Genomic DNA, 17,807 nt, shown 5'->3' with positions numbered 1-17,807 from the left:
CTCTACAGTACATTTCACTTGCAACAAAAATATTTCAATTCATGAATAAGCACTTAATCGGTAGCAGAAGTACATACGTTCGAGAATATGTGGTTAATGGATTAGTTGAGCAACAAATGGTTATATTGGCAGCAATTATAAGAGATCTAGATCATGAAACAGCTAGAACAGAAACAGGTAAATTTATACAGTTACCGTATTTTTTGTACGTTTTATATTGAAATATTTATTTTTTGTATTTTATTTTTTACATTCTACATTAAAAGTATAGTATTATAGTAAAGTTCAATTTTTAGGTACAATTTCTGCATTTTATGGTGCTACATTGGGCACTATGTATTCGGAGTTTTCTCAAGCTTTAAGTCGTTATACTCACAACTTACTGGCATGGAATACACTAAGCGAATCTTTGCAAAATACCTTGCTTCAACATTTGGGAGTAAGTCCTTGGTCTACAGAAAGCAATAGCTCTACCACATGGCCCCTTCAAGTGTATCCACGAACTCTCAGTGTATTAGCGCAGGTGCATAATGATTTAATGATGCTTTTTACATTAAAATTCTTTAGAATAATATTTAATTTTAATGTACCAAGCATATATTATATTTCTAAAAATTTTTATAATTAGGTATTATTGCTTAAACCTCAATTAGAAAGGGAAGCTGCGTGTATAAGCATATGGCATCGGTTAGTAACAACTATGGTTGAAAATGTATGCAATCCTCAGACTACGTATGAAGCTGAAAATGAAGGTAGGATATATATTTCAAATTTATATTATATAATATCTATATTTTTTTAAGCAGTAAAATTTTTTAATTTAATTAATTAGCTTATTGTTATATAAGTTGTATATTATGTATTTGCTTTTTTAGTAAATATAATTGTTAATATAATTAAGTTTTTTAATATATTATTCAGAATTCATTTAATATATCATTCATTTCATTAATTAGCTTTATATTATGTACTTAATATTAATGTACATTTGCAGATTTGAATGTTGAACATGCCCAGTTAGTTCTCTTTCTATTTCATTCTCTAAATTTAATGCAGAAAAAATCTGTATTACTTGTAACTGGGAGTGGTGCAGTGCGTTGCAGCGAAGCAGTTAAAACGCCAATGAAAGATTATCAACTTTTGCACTTATCTCGACTATTGCTGTTACTTGAATATATGATGAAGCACTTGTATGATGCGCATCCGGTATTGCTTGAACAAGTAAGACATTACATATCTATTGCACTATCTTTATAAATCTATAAACGGCATTTTATATATATAGATTATCATTACTTTATATTACAGTGTAAATTATTAAATTAAATAAGTTAAAATATTAAATTAAAATATGTTTAACTTATTTTAATTTATTGAATAATTTACTATCTATAATATTTAATTGTGATTTTGTAATGACAATTTTATAAAGTGCTAAAGGAAATTATTATCTCAATGCAATTGAGGTAACAAGATACCAGGGCCACCAGTGCAAAAGTGCTGCCTGAGTGGTAGTAAACATCTTGTACATTTATTATATTAATTATGATACTTTAATAATAATTATAACTCTTTAATAATAATTGTATTTTTTTTCTTTGTGTAGGTACAATGGAATCTATTCTCCGCGACAAGCTTAGTATGTGATACGAAAGATGGAAATAAACAGACTGCCAGAGCTTTTACTCCTTGGGTAGAAATAGAAGATAATTATCGTAAATATGGTTCACAAGATGAATTCTCAATGAAACCACGTTTTTATAGTTTATCAAGGACTGATTTTAATAATCAGGATGCACCAAAGTTGGATGGATTGGTACGTTTTGCAATTGGATTAATTATTGTAAAAAAAAACAATTTATGAAAGCAATTTTTATGATTCAAATAATATTGTATTGTTGACAACATTCATCTATTTTAAATAAAAAACAATATTAAGAATCTTTATTTTAATTTGATACGCTACTTTTACTAATCTTATGATAAAAAAATCTAATTTAAATAATTAACATAACACAAAATTTTAATTATTTAACTTTTGTGATATATATTCTCTGTATAACATGATCGAATTTTTTATCTAAGTAAAAGTTTTATATAACGTAAAATGTATTTATTATGCTTTACAGGCCTGTAACTTTATTTTGGGCACTCCAGATAAAATGAAATATCCTCTTTTAGTTGATGCATTGATCGATATTTTGAATGTACTCAATCAAACTGATTTGCACAGAAAAAGCGGTACTGATAACAAAGAAAAAATTACGTTTACTGGACTGTGTGCAATTCAATATTGCTTTTCTATATGTTGGGATTTATTATTAATGTTACCTCCCTCGACTCCTTACATGAACAAACTTGCTCTTGGTGAAGAGATACCAGCTGGACCTATGTTGCTTCATTCGTTGATATGGGGACCAAGAGCTGCATATAAGACTTTCACCGGTTGGATGAAAGACTGTTTAGTGAAGCAAGGAATGTACACGCAATATGCGGAAAATTTGTTAAAAACAGTATCATCTACCGTAAACTCTCTTAAATATGATGTTACCCTTGCAAAGAATTGTATTATTTCACTTAAACCCGAATATAACGCTACTGACAAAATAATGCCGAAAGCATCATTACCAAAACTTGGTTCACTATGTATACTGGCTGCAGTTGTAGGAAAGTTGCAAGTTCTTATGAATGAGAGCATATCGAAAAATTCTACTGAGAATATTGAAACCTCCAAGAGTACGCAAAATGCAGATTCTGTGCCTTCAAACAGGACTAAAATGATAATCGAGATTCTACCGCATATTTTATCAGTGACAGATGCCATTCTGTTATCATGTCGATCTAACATATTGTATCATACGTTTGAATCTGTTGAAGAACATAGAAAATATGGTATGCGGGATTATTTGATTTTAGATAACATTTTATCAATGGCAGGTGCAAATTGGGAAACGGAATCGACATTAGTTTCATTCTTGCCGAGTTGCGTTAAATCCGCACTGGACAAATGGAAGAGTATTGCGTTTGCTCCTGTGGCTTCGAACACATATGCAAACGATATAATACCGGCAGAAAGCTACATTTTCACTACTGTGAATTACCATGTCAAATCCTTATCTGAACATCCAACATTCTCTATTAATCCGTCATTGAAGAATTTGCTATATTGCTTGGTTTCATTTATGATGGAATACATCACTTCTACAACAGCCCCGGAACCACAATCCGACATACATTCTCAAGCCGTGGATATTCTCATTTCATTGTCAATGGATGCTCGTACTGATTATCTACGAGAGATGGCTACTAACACTCTGACCAAATTGTTAGGGCAGGATAATGATAATGAGGCGCGGGTCTTACGCGAACACTTATTTGTACTAAATCATACTTACAATCTGATAATTGAGTATACCGATAATACAGATGGATCCATTAAAGTTGTTATTGATGAGGATATCTTGGATCAATGTATAAAATATTGGGAGCGATTATTGGAAAAACCTCTTGGATGTAAAGCTTTAGATTTGTTCTTCGCTCCCGACTCGAATCATAGTCTTGTGTCTGTGTTATTATCTATAACATCATCTCAAGCTTCACCACAGTTTAGCACATACGTTTTTCAGTTTTTCAGCGCGTTATTCAAAACGACTGAAAAACCAGGTGACGGATCACTTGATCGTCTTTGCAATTCTGTAGCTAGTTTTGCCAATGTCGAAGATGAGAAACTACAAACGTGGTTAAGACACGTTATATTGGGAGTAACAAACATCCCGACGACTATTTCTACAACGAATATACAAACGCCCACAGCTGGTACTGCGAATACGTTGGTAACTGTTTCTGGTACATCAGAAGATAGTCAAAAACCAGATGAAAGAAATAACGCATCTAATAACGAACAAACTCATTGGGTCATTTCCGATGGTTCTAACAATCAGCCTGCAACTAGTAACGACGAGCAGCTTACTATTCATGAAAACAGTCGCTTCTTGCGGGCACTTACGAATTATATAGTAAAAGATAAAAGCAATTTTAGCGCAAACGTTTCTACAACCATTCTTCAAGTTCTCATACCATTAACATACCATATTTTATCTCCTACCATCGAAGGCAATCGATTTGTACATTTGATGCATATTATGTCTACATTGGCTGATGCTGGACTAGAAAAAGGACATACATTACTGTTCAAAGCTGCAATTGAATGGGTCGAGCTTTGTAAAGAACAGATAATGAACAAGGATCCGCAGTCTTTTGACAAACCATCGCCATACATCGAAGCGGATTGTTGTATATTAAATTACATAACCGACATAGTGGGCTCGATTTGCCCACAGCAGGCACAATCCCAAGATCGAGCCATTAGCCCACCATGGGAAGGTGCTGTACCAAATAATGATTTAAACGATAGCGATTGGGTAGATGAAATTCCGCATGATGATGACGATAGCGCGGCTGAAGATTCGGATGAAGACAGTCTCTGCAACAAATTATGCACTTTTACAATCACGCAAAAAGAGTTTATGAATCAGCATTGGTATCATTGTCATACATGTAACATGGTCGATGGAGTTGGAGTTTGCACGGTATGTGCACGCGTCTGTCATCGTGGCCACGATGTCACATATGCCAAATATGGAAATTTCTTTTGTGATTGCGGTGCTAAAGATGATGGATCGTGCCAAGCGCTGACAAAACGTAGTCCTCAAAGTTCAGAACATCAAGTAGGCAATAACATGCCATATAACAATGCTGGTGCACCTACGGAAAGTAACCTGCTTCTCACGAGCAGCTTACGCCGAAGAGCATCTAGTCCTGTGCACTTGTATGATAAGCATGAGAGAAGTGGACGCGATACTCAAAGACAAGTATATTTAGCAAAACAATTAGAATCATCTAAGGATTGGATACATTCTCAATTATCGAAAAGTGGATTAGTATCTTCATTGGTAGATTTGATGCGCGTGTTGGTACCAGCAGTGGATTCATCTTGCCAACGATATTCACCAGTTGGTTGTCATGCACGAGCCCAATTGGCACTTAAACGCTTACACACACTCGAGAAAAAGTTTGAGCATACGGATCAGCTTATGTTACCAACTTTAGGATCCCAGGAAGGTGCGTTTGAAAACGTTAGAATGAATTATTCGGGAGATCAGGGTCAAACGATTAGACAATTGCTGTCCGCTCATATGATACGACGTGTTGCTATGTGTTGTCTGTCGTCTCCGCATGGTAAACGACAGCATTTAGCTGTCTCACATGAAAAGGGCAAGATAACAGTGCTGCAACTTAGTGCACTGTTAAAGCAAGCAGATTCTTCTAAAAGAAAATTAACTCTAACAAGGCTCGCTTCGGCTCCAGTACCTTTTACCGTCCTTTCAGTCACTGGAAATCAATGGAATGAGGACTTTTTGGCTGTTTGTGGTTTCAAGGATTGTCACGTGCTTACATTTAACAGTTCTGGAACCGTGTCTGATCATCTAGTGTTACATCCACAACTCGAAAGTGGAAATTTTATTATTAAGGCACTGTGGCTTCCTGGCGCACAGACACAATTAGCACTAGTCACTGCAGACTTTGTTAAAATTTATGACTTGGGAAAGGACGCCTTAAGTCCACAGTACTATTTCCTCGTGCCGACGGGAAAAATTAGAGATTGCACATTTATGCATGCGGAAGACGGTACATTCCACATGTTACTCATGTCTTCTGCCGGATATATTTACAGCCAAGTAATGGACGAGGAAAGTCAAGCCAAGCACGGTGCTTTCTATGTAACAAACACATTAGATGTTTATCATCCGGAAATAAAAGACACTGGTCAAGTGGGTGGTGGAGGTGTCTCCATTTATTATTCTCATTCTCTGCAATTACTATTCTTCAGTTATGTTTGTGGCAAGAGTTTCATAGCGCCGCTAAAACACATGGACTCTGACATAACTATAGTATTCCAAATTAATCTCGCCAGTAACAAAACGAATGGCAATAAATCTAACAATAACCAGCCGCAACCATTGTGTCAATGGAGTGAGGTGGCGAATCATCCTGGATTGGTCTGCTCTATTTTGCAGACCAGTAATAATCCAGTAATACTGATGATCAAACCCGATACAATCATGATACAAGAGATCAAAATTATGCCTGCAAAGGCAAAGATCATGGACATGGTCGCGATTCGACATCCAAGTTCGAATGCTGAGCATCGCACGACACTGATATTATTATGCGAAGACGGAAGTTTGAGAATTTATATGGCTGGTATGGAGCAGACCGGATTTTGGATGTCGCCTACTGTGCAACCAATTAGTCCTCCCTCTGGTATCAAGCCAACGCGGAAAAAGAAAGCTAATAAGTTGGGAAAACCATCAGGATCTATCACATTTCCCATTGATTTTTTTGAACACTGTCAGGTGATGAATGACATCGAGTTCGGCGGCAATGATTTACTGCAAATTTATAATGTTGCGCAGATTAAGCATCGTTTAAACACTACTGGAATGTACGTGGTCTCCACGAAATCTATGGGCTTTAACGTAGAAGTTACGAATAACGATGTGATTTTAGTAATAACGGGAATAAGAGTGCTTTTCGGTAATCAGGACATTCAAAAGGCACCTTTATACGTTGAGGTAAGTCGAGATATGTTTACTATAATATGCAAAGACTTATCTTTTTAATTCTAATTAGTTTTATAATTATCATATCTGTAAAGGTATTTGGCAGAAGTATTCGGACTACGCTAACTAGAAGCCGATGGTTCGACATACCTTTAACGAGGGAAGAAAGTCTTCAAGCTGATAAAAAATTGACAATCACTTTTGGACCAAGCCAAGATCAAGAGGGTGTCATTATGGTCGATTCCATCAAAATGTTAGTATGACTACAATACTATTGGATGTCTTTTTAAATGCAATCGTAAAATTTTACATAGCTAATTGTATATCTTGCTATTAGTGTATTACTTTGTTATTTTTTTATACAGATATGGTAAAACTAAGGATGTATTTGGATGGCCCGAAGAAATAGAAGAAATTCAATCTTGTCCACCAACATCCGCACCAGTGACGACAGTTAATAATGAAACTGATAATACTATCGTTTCTGCGCCATTGTCCTCAATGAACAAGTACGTTAATAGAATATTTTTTTTAAGTTTATATGAAGTACATAAAATAAGTCAATTATTTTATAAAGAAAGTATTCTTTAATCCAAGCATATATTGTATCAGAACGACAAAGGATAGTTCGGTTAACATGGAAAGGTAAGGATATAACATAATTTTATTATTGTGAAACCAAGTAGAGGAATAGATTTGACAATTGGTGCTACCAGTTAGTCCAAAAATAGTTTATAAATAATAGATATCTTTTTATCAAAAAAATTTGTACCTGATTATCTACCTGATTGGGAAACATGTTCTGGTAGCAATTTATTCAATGTTTTCAAAGCTATTTTTTGTTGTGAATTATTTTTATATTGTTTGTATCACCAATTGTGTATATATATATATAAATTATTTAATTTATAAAAAGAAAATAGATATTAATCAGTAAATGTAACAGTAAATGTAAAATTGTGTGTGTAAATAATAGTTTTTAATAATTTAATAATTTTATTAATCTAATAAATGTAATTTAATAAATATAATTTTTAAAAAAATTTACAGGATGATATCCAGCATTCTTGAAGTCTTGGAATCTTCATTTATCTTATCCTCCCATGATGACAATAAAACTTCATTAAAAGCCACAGCTATCGATGTTGCATCACGATTATTAATATTACCTACTCCACCATCAGTACAAATCCATACAACAGCTTTGTTAGCTGCTCTTCACGGCACTAAACAGGCTTATCACTTTCACAAGGTATACAACGATTAATTATTTATTAATGATTTTAATAATTACATTGTCACATTTTTCTACGCACTTTTTAGGATCATGTATTATTATCACATGTACTTGAATCTTTGAAATCAATGAGAGAAGCAAATGATCCTGCAGATATAGATGCGGAGAACTTTTACAGACTTGTACTTATTGTTCGTGCTATTGCCGTTTCTCGCCCACACAATCTCGCGAAATTTGCTGAACAATATGCAAATAAATCAATTGATGAAAGCACTGGTATGTATTATAAAATAGTGATGTTATATTAAATGAACAAATGTATAATGTTGAAATAATTTATTTCTAGTACCCGTTTTCGAAAAAGACCGTTTAGAAACTCGTTCGAATATGAAAACCGATGTAAATCAACATCTGGTCATCCAATTAATGGAAATACTATGGTCTCTACACATGGCGTATCCCAAGAATATGGCACTTGCTCCAGTAGTCATGCCAGGTCTTACGCACGCTGAGGGAACGGTTCACGCAATTGTGGAGATAATTCATGCTTTCACGATATGCGATGTTGAAAATAATACCGCTATAGCTGCTAAATTGTATCTGCAGTTATTATTATCTTCAGATACTACCATTAGTTTTAGCGCTAAGCATGCGATAATCAGAGTACTGAGACCTAGATATAGACGCAGGAGAGTGTATATACCGAGTCCTCCCAACTGTAGTACTCCAGGTATAAAATGGAAATGTTTTAGAAAATCTCTTAGAATTGTTTTAGAATTAAGAGAAAATTTTATATAATTTTTAATAAAGTATAATAATAATTTAGTAAATTGACTACGTATTTTATTATTTGTTTTCATTGTTATCGCTATTTTTGTAGGTGTAGTTGCAGAAACCGAAGAAAAATCCGCGTCTGTTCCATCGCAAGCATCTCAAGATACAGTGGAGCGCGATGTGGAACAACAGTTTGACATTGAAGCCGTCGAAGCAGTGGACAGAGTGGCAGTCATGCTCGGCGCCGAAGGCAATCAAAATTCGGCTGCCGCAAGAGTGGTTAATCATCCGTTAGAAGCGTTGCTCGGTGCGGGTAATTTCCCACAGTTGCTTGATATCCCACCAGATGCTGACGATGAAGCGATGGTAGAGCTCGCGATAGCTCTCAGTTTACAAGACCACGAAGGAGGAGCTGCTGATCTGCAAGCATTGCGGCAAGGATTCCAGCAAGGCTTCCCTAATTTGCAGGGTATACAGAGCCTTCAAAATCTAAGCGGTTCCACACTGCAAAGCTTGCAAAATTTAGCTGCGCAGGGATTGGTTCAAGTGTCGAACGCTGCTCAGGTAATGTTTTTCCACATCAAGTTTATAAATTGTCTGGTGTATTTGGTATTTATATATTTCACTTTTAATAATTGTGGACTCTGCTTTTTTCAGGCTCAAGAAGGTGGACATTATTCTGACACGACCGCTTCTGCAGGTGGTTCCGATGATGAGGGATCAACTGCTGCTACCGATGGTAGTACTCTTCGAACGTCGCCTGCCGAACAAGTAAGTTACATCTTAGCGTATACTCTGTCTTGGTTTATTCACCGAAAATATGCTGATGTGGATCAACAGAGTCTTAGCATTTGCACATATTATAGTAACGCTTGGGACACATTTTATGTTAGGGTGGTAGTGGTGGTAGCAAGGGTAGCGAGAGCGGTGGAAGCGATAGTGGAGGCAGCGCCGTTGACAGCATGACAGGAGAGCATAATGTTTCTGGCAGGAGCTCCGCGTACGGAGACAATGCTCCCGACAGTGCTATGCCTCCGATTGGAATTGGAGTCAATCAAGCGCCACGCTCTGAAACTAATACTCTAGATGTACCTACAACTTTCACTGTAAGTTCCGTGTATTCAAGAACTTTACATTGCAGATTTATATATGTTCTTGAAAACAAAAGAAACAGCGACAGTGACTGGACGCATTCGACATATTAGTATATTTTATATATAGAAATCTTTTGTCTTCTTTTATGATATAATTTTTTTTTTTTATTTACCATTATCATACCATTTATCATTATTATTGAAACGAATAACATTATAGTCTATTCTGTGTTAATATTTAGTTGACTTTGAGATTCTGATAATTCAATTTTTATGATCAATCTCAAAAAAGTTGTTTGAAGTTTTTATGAAATCTCTATCGGTAATTTGAATTATCTGAAATTTTTTTCATATGTATATGATTTTAAACTTGATTTATGAAGAATAATATTTAAAGATTTACATATGTGTTTGTCTATATCATCGAAGTTTTACCATCAAATTCATGAGTTTTACTTGAAGAAGATTATGTTACATCATTATATATGTTACATATGTGAATTAATCATAAAATTTTTGAAAAGTGGTTATATTATTGTTATTGATCTTAAATTGTCAAAGCTTCACAATTAGCTTCACAATTAGCTTCACAATTAAAAATGATGTATAACACATTGCATTTTTTTAAAATAAAAAATTAGATCAAGTTTATTAGTGTAATTGTCGTAAAAGAGAGACAATTAATAAAAGTTAATATATTGAAAGTGGATTTTATGAAAAAAATTTTTATCATATCTTATTTTATTAAATTATTGATGATTAATTAAAAAATTTTGAGCCTCCGTTCTCAAAAGTTGCCTTTAACCCACACTGCCACAAAAATGTAATTAAAAAAAATCATGCGATTGAACAAATTTCATTAAACATTTTTAATAACGTGCTATAAGACTTCGTTGAATCCCTTTAATTGTCGAAGTCTGAATGGAATATAGAATGTAACATATGCATTCCATTGGCTTTATAAAAGATTTTGAATTTTTTAAGTGAAAGATTGGAATTGCATATAGACAATTATAGGAACCAAAAATTTTTTAAAATAAATAAAAAAACCTTTACCAAAAATAAAAATAAATTACATTCTGTTGAGACTTCGAAATTTAAGTAATTTCATTTGGAAAGTGTACACTCTAATAGTATATTATTCATCTTTTTATCAAAAGAACTATGATTACATAATCATCGCACATTAATAATATCTTTCTTTGTAAATTTTCTTACATTTAGAATTATTTTAATGCATCCATTATTTTATTGGTTCTGTCTAAAACAATGGAATTCCAGAAATTCTGACTTGAGAAACCATTCAAATGAATAGTACAAATATATTTATATATTATTGTGTGTCATCCCATATTAGACCACTGAGCAAGAAGAAGGTACTGAGCAAGAGCAAGGCGTTGAGCAGGAAAGTGATACAACTGGCGAGATTACTGTGAAATTACATGCTATACGACTTTCATTGTTGGACAGATTTACACAATTTGTGCCCAACCTAATAAATGTCCGAGGAGTGCTTGCCATTCCATTTATGCAGGTACAGTTATTATAATATTACAAGTCACTTGTAATTAGGAAAATTAAACGAACAATAGTATCAAAGCTTTTATTTTCCACTAGGTTGTATTAATGTTGACTGCTGATCTTGACGGTCAAGATGAAAGAGACAAAGCATGCATAGAACGTTTATTGCAAATGCTTGTGAAAGAATTGGAAATGGATAAACCTGATACAAACAATATATGTGAACGTAGTAATAAGAGAGAAGTTCATTTGGTTATCATGCGCTTACTAAGTAATTAATAATTATTTATTTTCATTATAAGCTTGTATCAATATACGCTATTATATTATTATACATATATTATATTATTATTACTTTATCATTATTTTCTCAGGCGTGCTTATGTCTCGTTCGAAATACGCAGCAAAGACTCCCTCGGATAATCCAAACTTTGTATCACAAACTACTGCTGCGATATTGAGTAAAGCTGGTATTATCGATTATTGTCTAACGTTATTACAAGCTTTACTTGATTATTGGAAAACGTAAGTTTACTTCAATTTCGATATGAATGTCTTTGTGTTATTAATAGTTATAATTTATGATATTTATTGCTAATATTTCATGTCAATTATAATCTTATCAAAATATGGATCTTCGAGATGGGTTACTATTTATTTCATGTTCCTTTATTCACTACTTTTCAATCAATTTCTTTTTTCAAAATCGAAACACCGAAATTCAACCGAGTTTTATACATTCACAAGTCTATTCTCGCATAGGAAAACCATGTGTTATCTTAATTTCACGAATATATTCTGTTTATTAGTACTAATACAGAGGAGTCTGGTACTATGATCGGAGGTCAATTACTCAAAGAACATCTTACCACATCGCCTCCGGATATGTCACCATTCTTCTTGAGACAATACGTTAAAGGCCATGCCGGCGATGTATTCGAACCTTATCCTCAATTATTGACGGAAATGGTATTACGATTGCCGTATCAGGTGCATAAATATGCAGAAAGTACCGTAGTACAACCTGCATTCGAACAGGTAATTGCCAATAGCTTTTTCTTTAATAGTAGCTTTTTCCTTATTTGCAAAGATAAACGATTAATTGTTTTTAATTTATGCAGCCATGGTACTTCTATCTTTGTGAATACATGATGTCGTATCAAACGCCTTTCGTCAGACGACAAGTACGTAAATTGTTACTCTTTATATGCGGCAATAAGGAAAAATACAGACAATTACGAGATCTTCACGCTCTTATATCTCATGTACAGGTAATTTTATTATATAATACTTTTATATTAAAATAATTTTATATAAAAATAATATCATAAACTAAACTTGAATTATTATTCTTGTTGCTAGTCCGTGCAACAGTGTTGTACTACCGGTGGCTACGATCCGCCGCACACTCGTCCGCATTCCATCAATTTACCATACGATTCCTTGGTGGAATTGATTGAACACCTTAAATGTTGCGTAGAGATTGCTACTAGTCGTACAGGAAACTGGCAACGGTTTTGTTTAAAACAGAATACAGTTCTATCGTATCTCTTCGCTATTTCAACACTTTTGGACGAAGGCGTAAGTCCTACAGTGCTTCAGTTGTTACAATGTGCTATTTGTTCAAATAATAAGTCTAAAGAAATGAAGGATACTAAATCAAAGGTAAATATAATATAAAGATTTTGTATTAAATTATACGATCGTATACGAGTGTTTTTTCAATGTTTGTTAATAAATTTAAATTAGGAATCGAAATCAACGACTGGTACGAAAGAGAGGCGTGAACGGGAAAAATCGGAAGATTCTGATACGGAGGCTAAATTTGAAGAAGCGCAATGTTTGACTCTAGTCGAGCAAATTCAAAAACAAGTGCATCCCACATTGCTGATGAAGTTTATACAAACTTTCCTTCTTGAAACAAATAATACCAACGTTCGTTTACAAGCGCATTCTCTTATTTTAGCAATTTATAAGTAAGTATTATCAATTTTATTATTCACAAAATTTAATTATAGAACAAAAGAAGTGAAATAGATGTAAATATGAAAAATACGGGATATAATGTTGCAAGAAACAATATTTACAACATGTTTTTTAAATTTTAGAAATTGTGGACCAACAGATCAAGAAGTTTTGCTGGATCTGTTATGGCGTTTGTGGCCTCTAGTCCCAGCTTATGGCAGAAAGGCAGCACAATTTGTTGATTTACTTGGTTACTTCTGTTTGAAAACACCGCATGCTGGAAAGAAGATGCATACGTATATGGAGCAGGCAGTTGCTGTTTTACATGCGCAGAATCAGTTACTTGCGCGACATCCTAACGCGAATCTTTATGTAAATTTGGCACAGTTCGTTGAATTAGATGGCTATTATTTGGAGAGTGAACCTTGTCTTGTATGTAATAATCCAGAAGTACCGATGGCAACAATTAAGCTGTCATCAATTAAAGTAGATTCCAAATTTACAACGACGACACAGATCGTGAAACTAGTCGGCAGTCATACCATCAGTCGCATCACTCTCCGTATAGGCGATCTGAAGAGAACAAAAATGGTTCGAACTATCAATGTATACTACAACAATCGGTCAGTGCAGGCTGTTGTAGAATTGAAGAATAAACCGGCCATGTGGCACAAGGCGAAAAAGATTACACTTGCCCAGGGGCAGACCGAAGTCAAAATGGAATTTCCGCTGCCAATAGTCGCTTGTAATCTCATGATCGAGTATGCCGATTTCTACGAGAATATTCAAGCCTCATCCGAGACGTTGCAGTGCCCGCGATGTTCCGCAAGTGTACCGGCAAATCCTGGTATATGCGCGAATTGCGGTGAAAATGTATTCCAATGCCATAAATGTCGAGCGATTAATTATGATGAAAAAGATCCGTTCTTATGTCACGCTTGCGGATTCTGCAAATACGCAAAGTTCGATTACACTCTGACTGGCAGACCGTGCTGCGCCGTTGATCCCATAGAAAACGACGACGATCGAAAGAAGACGGTGGCAACCATTAATACTTTACTAGAGAAGGCGGACCGAGTATATAAAACTTTGATATCCAACAAACCTACATTGGAAATGCTTCTTGTTAAGATATCCGAGCATCGTTTGGATCGAGGATTAGAAGATGGTATACAGGTATCGGGCAGTACTCAGGTGAATAGAGCGATCCAGCTACTCGCTCAAAGATATTGCGGCGAGTGCAAGACCTCTTTTGAGGAATTGAGTAAAATTATCCAACGCGTTCTAGCCTGTCGCAGAGAGCTTGTTGCGTATGACAGAAATCAACGTGGTCAGAGTAGCTCGCAGTCGTCATATAATGGATCCACTGCAAATGATGTCATAAAAGACGAAACCATAGTTTCGCCGGTCGGACGTTGTTACGGATGTGCATCCGCTGCAACGGAACACTGCTTGATACTCTTACGCGCATTAGCTACCAAAAGTGTAGCCAGAGATGTTTTGTGCAAACAAGGACTAATCCAAGAGCTCGTGGAGCACAATTTGCGAAAGGGTACAGTACAAATGCAAGAGGATGTCCGACAATTGTTGTGCCTTGTCACAAGAGATAACGCACAATCAACTAAAGAGATATGCTCGCTTCTAACTAATCGAATCACGTTGACACTTCGCGGACGAGTTGCTACCCCTAATCTTTCGGTCGCCGTACGACATGAAATGGCTCTTCTCGCAGCACTCGTACAAAAAGAGGACTCATGTTGGGAACAGAAATTGCGATGCGTAATGCAGCTATTTTTAATGGCTTGTAAAGAATCAAAAAGTCCCGTCGTAATGGAAAGTATCATATTGCCATGTCTGAAAATTTTGCAAGGTCTTATCAAACCAGATCAACCGGTATCGAAGAAAAATAAAGTAAGTATTCAACTTAATGTATCTTTTTTTTCTGTGTAATTTTTTTCTGTATATATTTCACGTAATTTTTTTCTGTGTATATTTCACGTAATTTTTATATAATTTCACGTAATTTTTATGTAATTTCAGGATAAAACCATTGAATCTTTGGCAACTGTACAACCACCGGAAGATGTTAGTATTGATGTGGGTAAATGGATCAGCGGCGACCCCAAACATTCATATTCCGAATGGCTTCGCCGTATGCCAGCTAAGAAGACGGAATCTACAGCTAAACCTCTTAAAAAGGTTGGTGCAAAGTAAAGCAACTAAATTAACGTTTCAATCAATGAAAATAAAATAATTATGAAGTCGTAATTATTATACTATTATTTAATTACATATATGATTTTATCATGAAAATATAATAGAAATATTTTGAAAATATCTTGATTTATTGTTTCTCTTTATTGATTCTTTGTTTCAGGAGGAGGCTCGCGTGTTGTATCTGATGGAAAAATACGGGCACAGGTGGCATCAGCGTTGCATGAAGCATCAAGGCGTTCAACCGCTAAAACTGTCTGATGGTGCTTGGTTGAAAGAAGTTCTCTTCAATCCTAGTTCTCGTCTGGCACGCCAAGTAGCGTGTAACATGATCGAGAGCCTTTGTCAAGGCATAGAGAGAAAAAAGGAGGTTCTGGTTTTGTTGACATGTTATTTGGAAGAGCTACGTACCGCTGGCGAGAGCAGCACCGAGTTTCTCACATTATATCAAAGTTTAATTAGACAGTCGCCTTGGAAGCAATTCTTGGCAATACGCGGTGTAATGACTTTGTTGGCGGAACTTTTGACCCGAGAAATAGAGGAATTACACAGACTAGAGGAGACTACTTTAACTAGCGATCTTGCGCAAGGGTATTCATTGAAGATGCTTACAGAACTTTTGGCAACTTTCTTGGAACAGGAAAATATCAAGCAACAATATAAGGGCCGGCTAGTTGGTGCAGTATTAAACGGTTACTTATCACTTAGGAGACTCGTTGTTCAGCGCACTAGACTAATTGATGATACACAAGAAAAGCTGTTAGAACTTCTAGAAGAAATGACTACCGGTAATAATCTTGAAGTTTTCTGCGTTTAGATGTTTTCAATAATCTTTGCTCGTATACGAGAATGAAATATTTATTTTGTGCATTAGGCACCGAAGAGGAAACTAAGGCATTCATGGCAATTTGCGTTGAAACGATACAAAAGCAGAATCCTCAAGATGTTCGTACTCCAGTATTTATATTTGAAAGATTGTGTTCGATTATTTATCCGGAGGAAAATGATATCGGAGAATTCTTCTTGACGCTTGAGAAGGATCCACAACAGGAAGATTTCTTACAAGTGAGTCCACGTGTCCATTTCCAAATAAAATTTTTGTATTTTACGTAGAGAATATTTCTATTTTTTTACTTTTGTAGGGAAGAATGTTAGGAAATCCTTATAGCAGCTTAGAACCTGGCCTTGGTCCACTTATGAGGGATGTAAAGAATAAGATTTGTCAAGATTGCGAATTAGTTGCACTTTTAGAAGATGATAACGGAATGGAACTTCTCGTCAATAACAAAATTATTAGTCTGGATCTTCTTGTTAAGGAGGTAAGAATATAGTTTTTGGCAAACATGTAAAATTCTTGAAATATTTACATTATGTTTATTTCTTTATACAAATAGTTAACTAAAGAGAATTGTATTTCTATGAGAAACCATAATGTTTTTTCTTTTCCTTATCTAGGTTTATAAGAAGATTTGGGTATTGGAAGGCGGCGAATGTGATGCCATGCGTGTAATATATCGTATGCGTGGCTTGCTTGGAGACGCAACCGAAGAATTTGTCGAAACTTTGAACGCCAGTAGCGAGCAGGAAGTGAACAATGAGGAAGTTTACAAAATGGCTAATGTACTTGCAGACTGCGGCGGTCTTCAAGTTATGCTGGATAGATTGGCGGCAATACACGATGTGAATCGCGCGAGACCTCTTCTTCAAGTGTTATTGAAATTATTCAGATTGTGCGTAAAGGTCAAGAAAAATCAAGAAGTTCTAAGCAAACCTGAATTAGGAGCAGTAACCGTATTTTTGGACGTTCTCCAACGTTGTCTTGTCACAGAGTCGGAAAATTCTCAAGCAAAAATTACTGAGCAATTATTAGACGTAAGTATAATGACAAAGAAGATAATTTTTATTTACCGCTATAAACAATACATGAATATTTGATATTGATTATAGATTATGGAAACGATATTAGCGAACGCAGCGTCGCAACCATTCAACGCATTTGAAGCATTTTCGCGCACTCTCGGTGGACCTGAACATATCAAGGCCCTCCTATCCTGCACACAATCCACGGCAGTTAGGCAAAGTGCTAGCGTACTTGCACACCTTGCGAGAGTCTTAGCGGCGTTGACTTACGGCAATAAAGAAAAAATGGCACTCCTGTGTGATTACTTCAAACCTGTATTAAACTTTTACAAATTCGATTTTGAGCACACGCCTGAGGATGAACAGAAGTTAGAATTGTTCTGCATACTCACTCAAGGCATTGAACGAAATGCCATTGGAAATACACTGAAAGATTATATCATAAGTATGGGCATAGTGAAAGATGCCTTTGAGTACATCACCGTGAGTATAAAACGATATAAATACGAGATAAGTATA

At 35.2% G+C, this 17,807-nt stretch overlaps 1 protein-coding gene across 1 annotated transcript in view; it reads left to right on the top strand.

Annotated features, from left to right (window-relative positions):
• LOC105627834 (E3 ubiquitin-protein ligase UBR4) overlaps positions 1-17,807 on the top strand; it is a 29,613-nt gene that overhangs the window by 9,618 nt on the left and 2,188 nt on the right. The window contains exons 9-37 of the mRNA XM_012209112.1: positions 9-177; positions 297-523; positions 629-752; positions 995-1,221; positions 1,607-1,816; positions 2,130-6,635; positions 6,719-6,876; positions 6,989-7,132; positions 7,236-7,268; positions 7,674-7,875; positions 7,947-8,136; positions 8,207-8,590; positions 8,741-9,198; positions 9,292-9,405; positions 9,528-9,740; positions 11,086-11,262; positions 11,346-11,520; positions 11,624-11,774; positions 12,059-12,287; positions 12,371-12,520; positions 12,612-12,914; positions 12,999-13,225; positions 13,358-15,125; positions 15,255-15,413; positions 15,592-16,216; positions 16,303-16,493; positions 16,571-16,747; positions 16,884-17,300; positions 17,376-17,771. Of these exons, the coding sequence (XP_012064502.1) occupies positions 9-177; positions 297-523; positions 629-752; positions 995-1,221; positions 1,607-1,816; positions 2,130-6,635; positions 6,719-6,876; positions 6,989-7,132; positions 7,236-7,268; positions 7,674-7,875; positions 7,947-8,136; positions 8,207-8,590; positions 8,741-9,198; positions 9,292-9,405; positions 9,528-9,740; positions 11,086-11,262; positions 11,346-11,520; positions 11,624-11,774; positions 12,059-12,287; positions 12,371-12,520; positions 12,612-12,914; positions 12,999-13,225; positions 13,358-15,125; positions 15,255-15,413; positions 15,592-16,216; positions 16,303-16,493; positions 16,571-16,747; positions 16,884-17,300; positions 17,376-17,771 (12,504 nt within the window). The remainder of the gene's footprint in view (positions 1-8; positions 178-296; positions 524-628; positions 753-994; positions 1,222-1,606; positions 1,817-2,129; positions 6,636-6,718; positions 6,877-6,988; positions 7,133-7,235; positions 7,269-7,673; positions 7,876-7,946; positions 8,137-8,206; positions 8,591-8,740; positions 9,199-9,291; positions 9,406-9,527; positions 9,741-11,085; positions 11,263-11,345; positions 11,521-11,623; positions 11,775-12,058; positions 12,288-12,370; positions 12,521-12,611; positions 12,915-12,998; positions 13,226-13,357; positions 15,126-15,254; positions 15,414-15,591; positions 16,217-16,302; positions 16,494-16,570; positions 16,748-16,883; positions 17,301-17,375; positions 17,772-17,807) is intronic.

The sequence above is a fragment of the Atta cephalotes genome, assembly GCF_000143395.1.
Source record: "Atta cephalotes unplaced genomic scaffold scaffold00010, whole genome shotgun sequence".
Classification (NCBI taxonomy): domain Eukaryota; kingdom Metazoa; phylum Arthropoda; class Insecta; order Hymenoptera; family Formicidae; genus Atta; species Atta cephalotes.
Note: the sequence above shows the minus strand (reverse complement) of the source record. Positions and strands in the feature narration are given on the sequence as shown.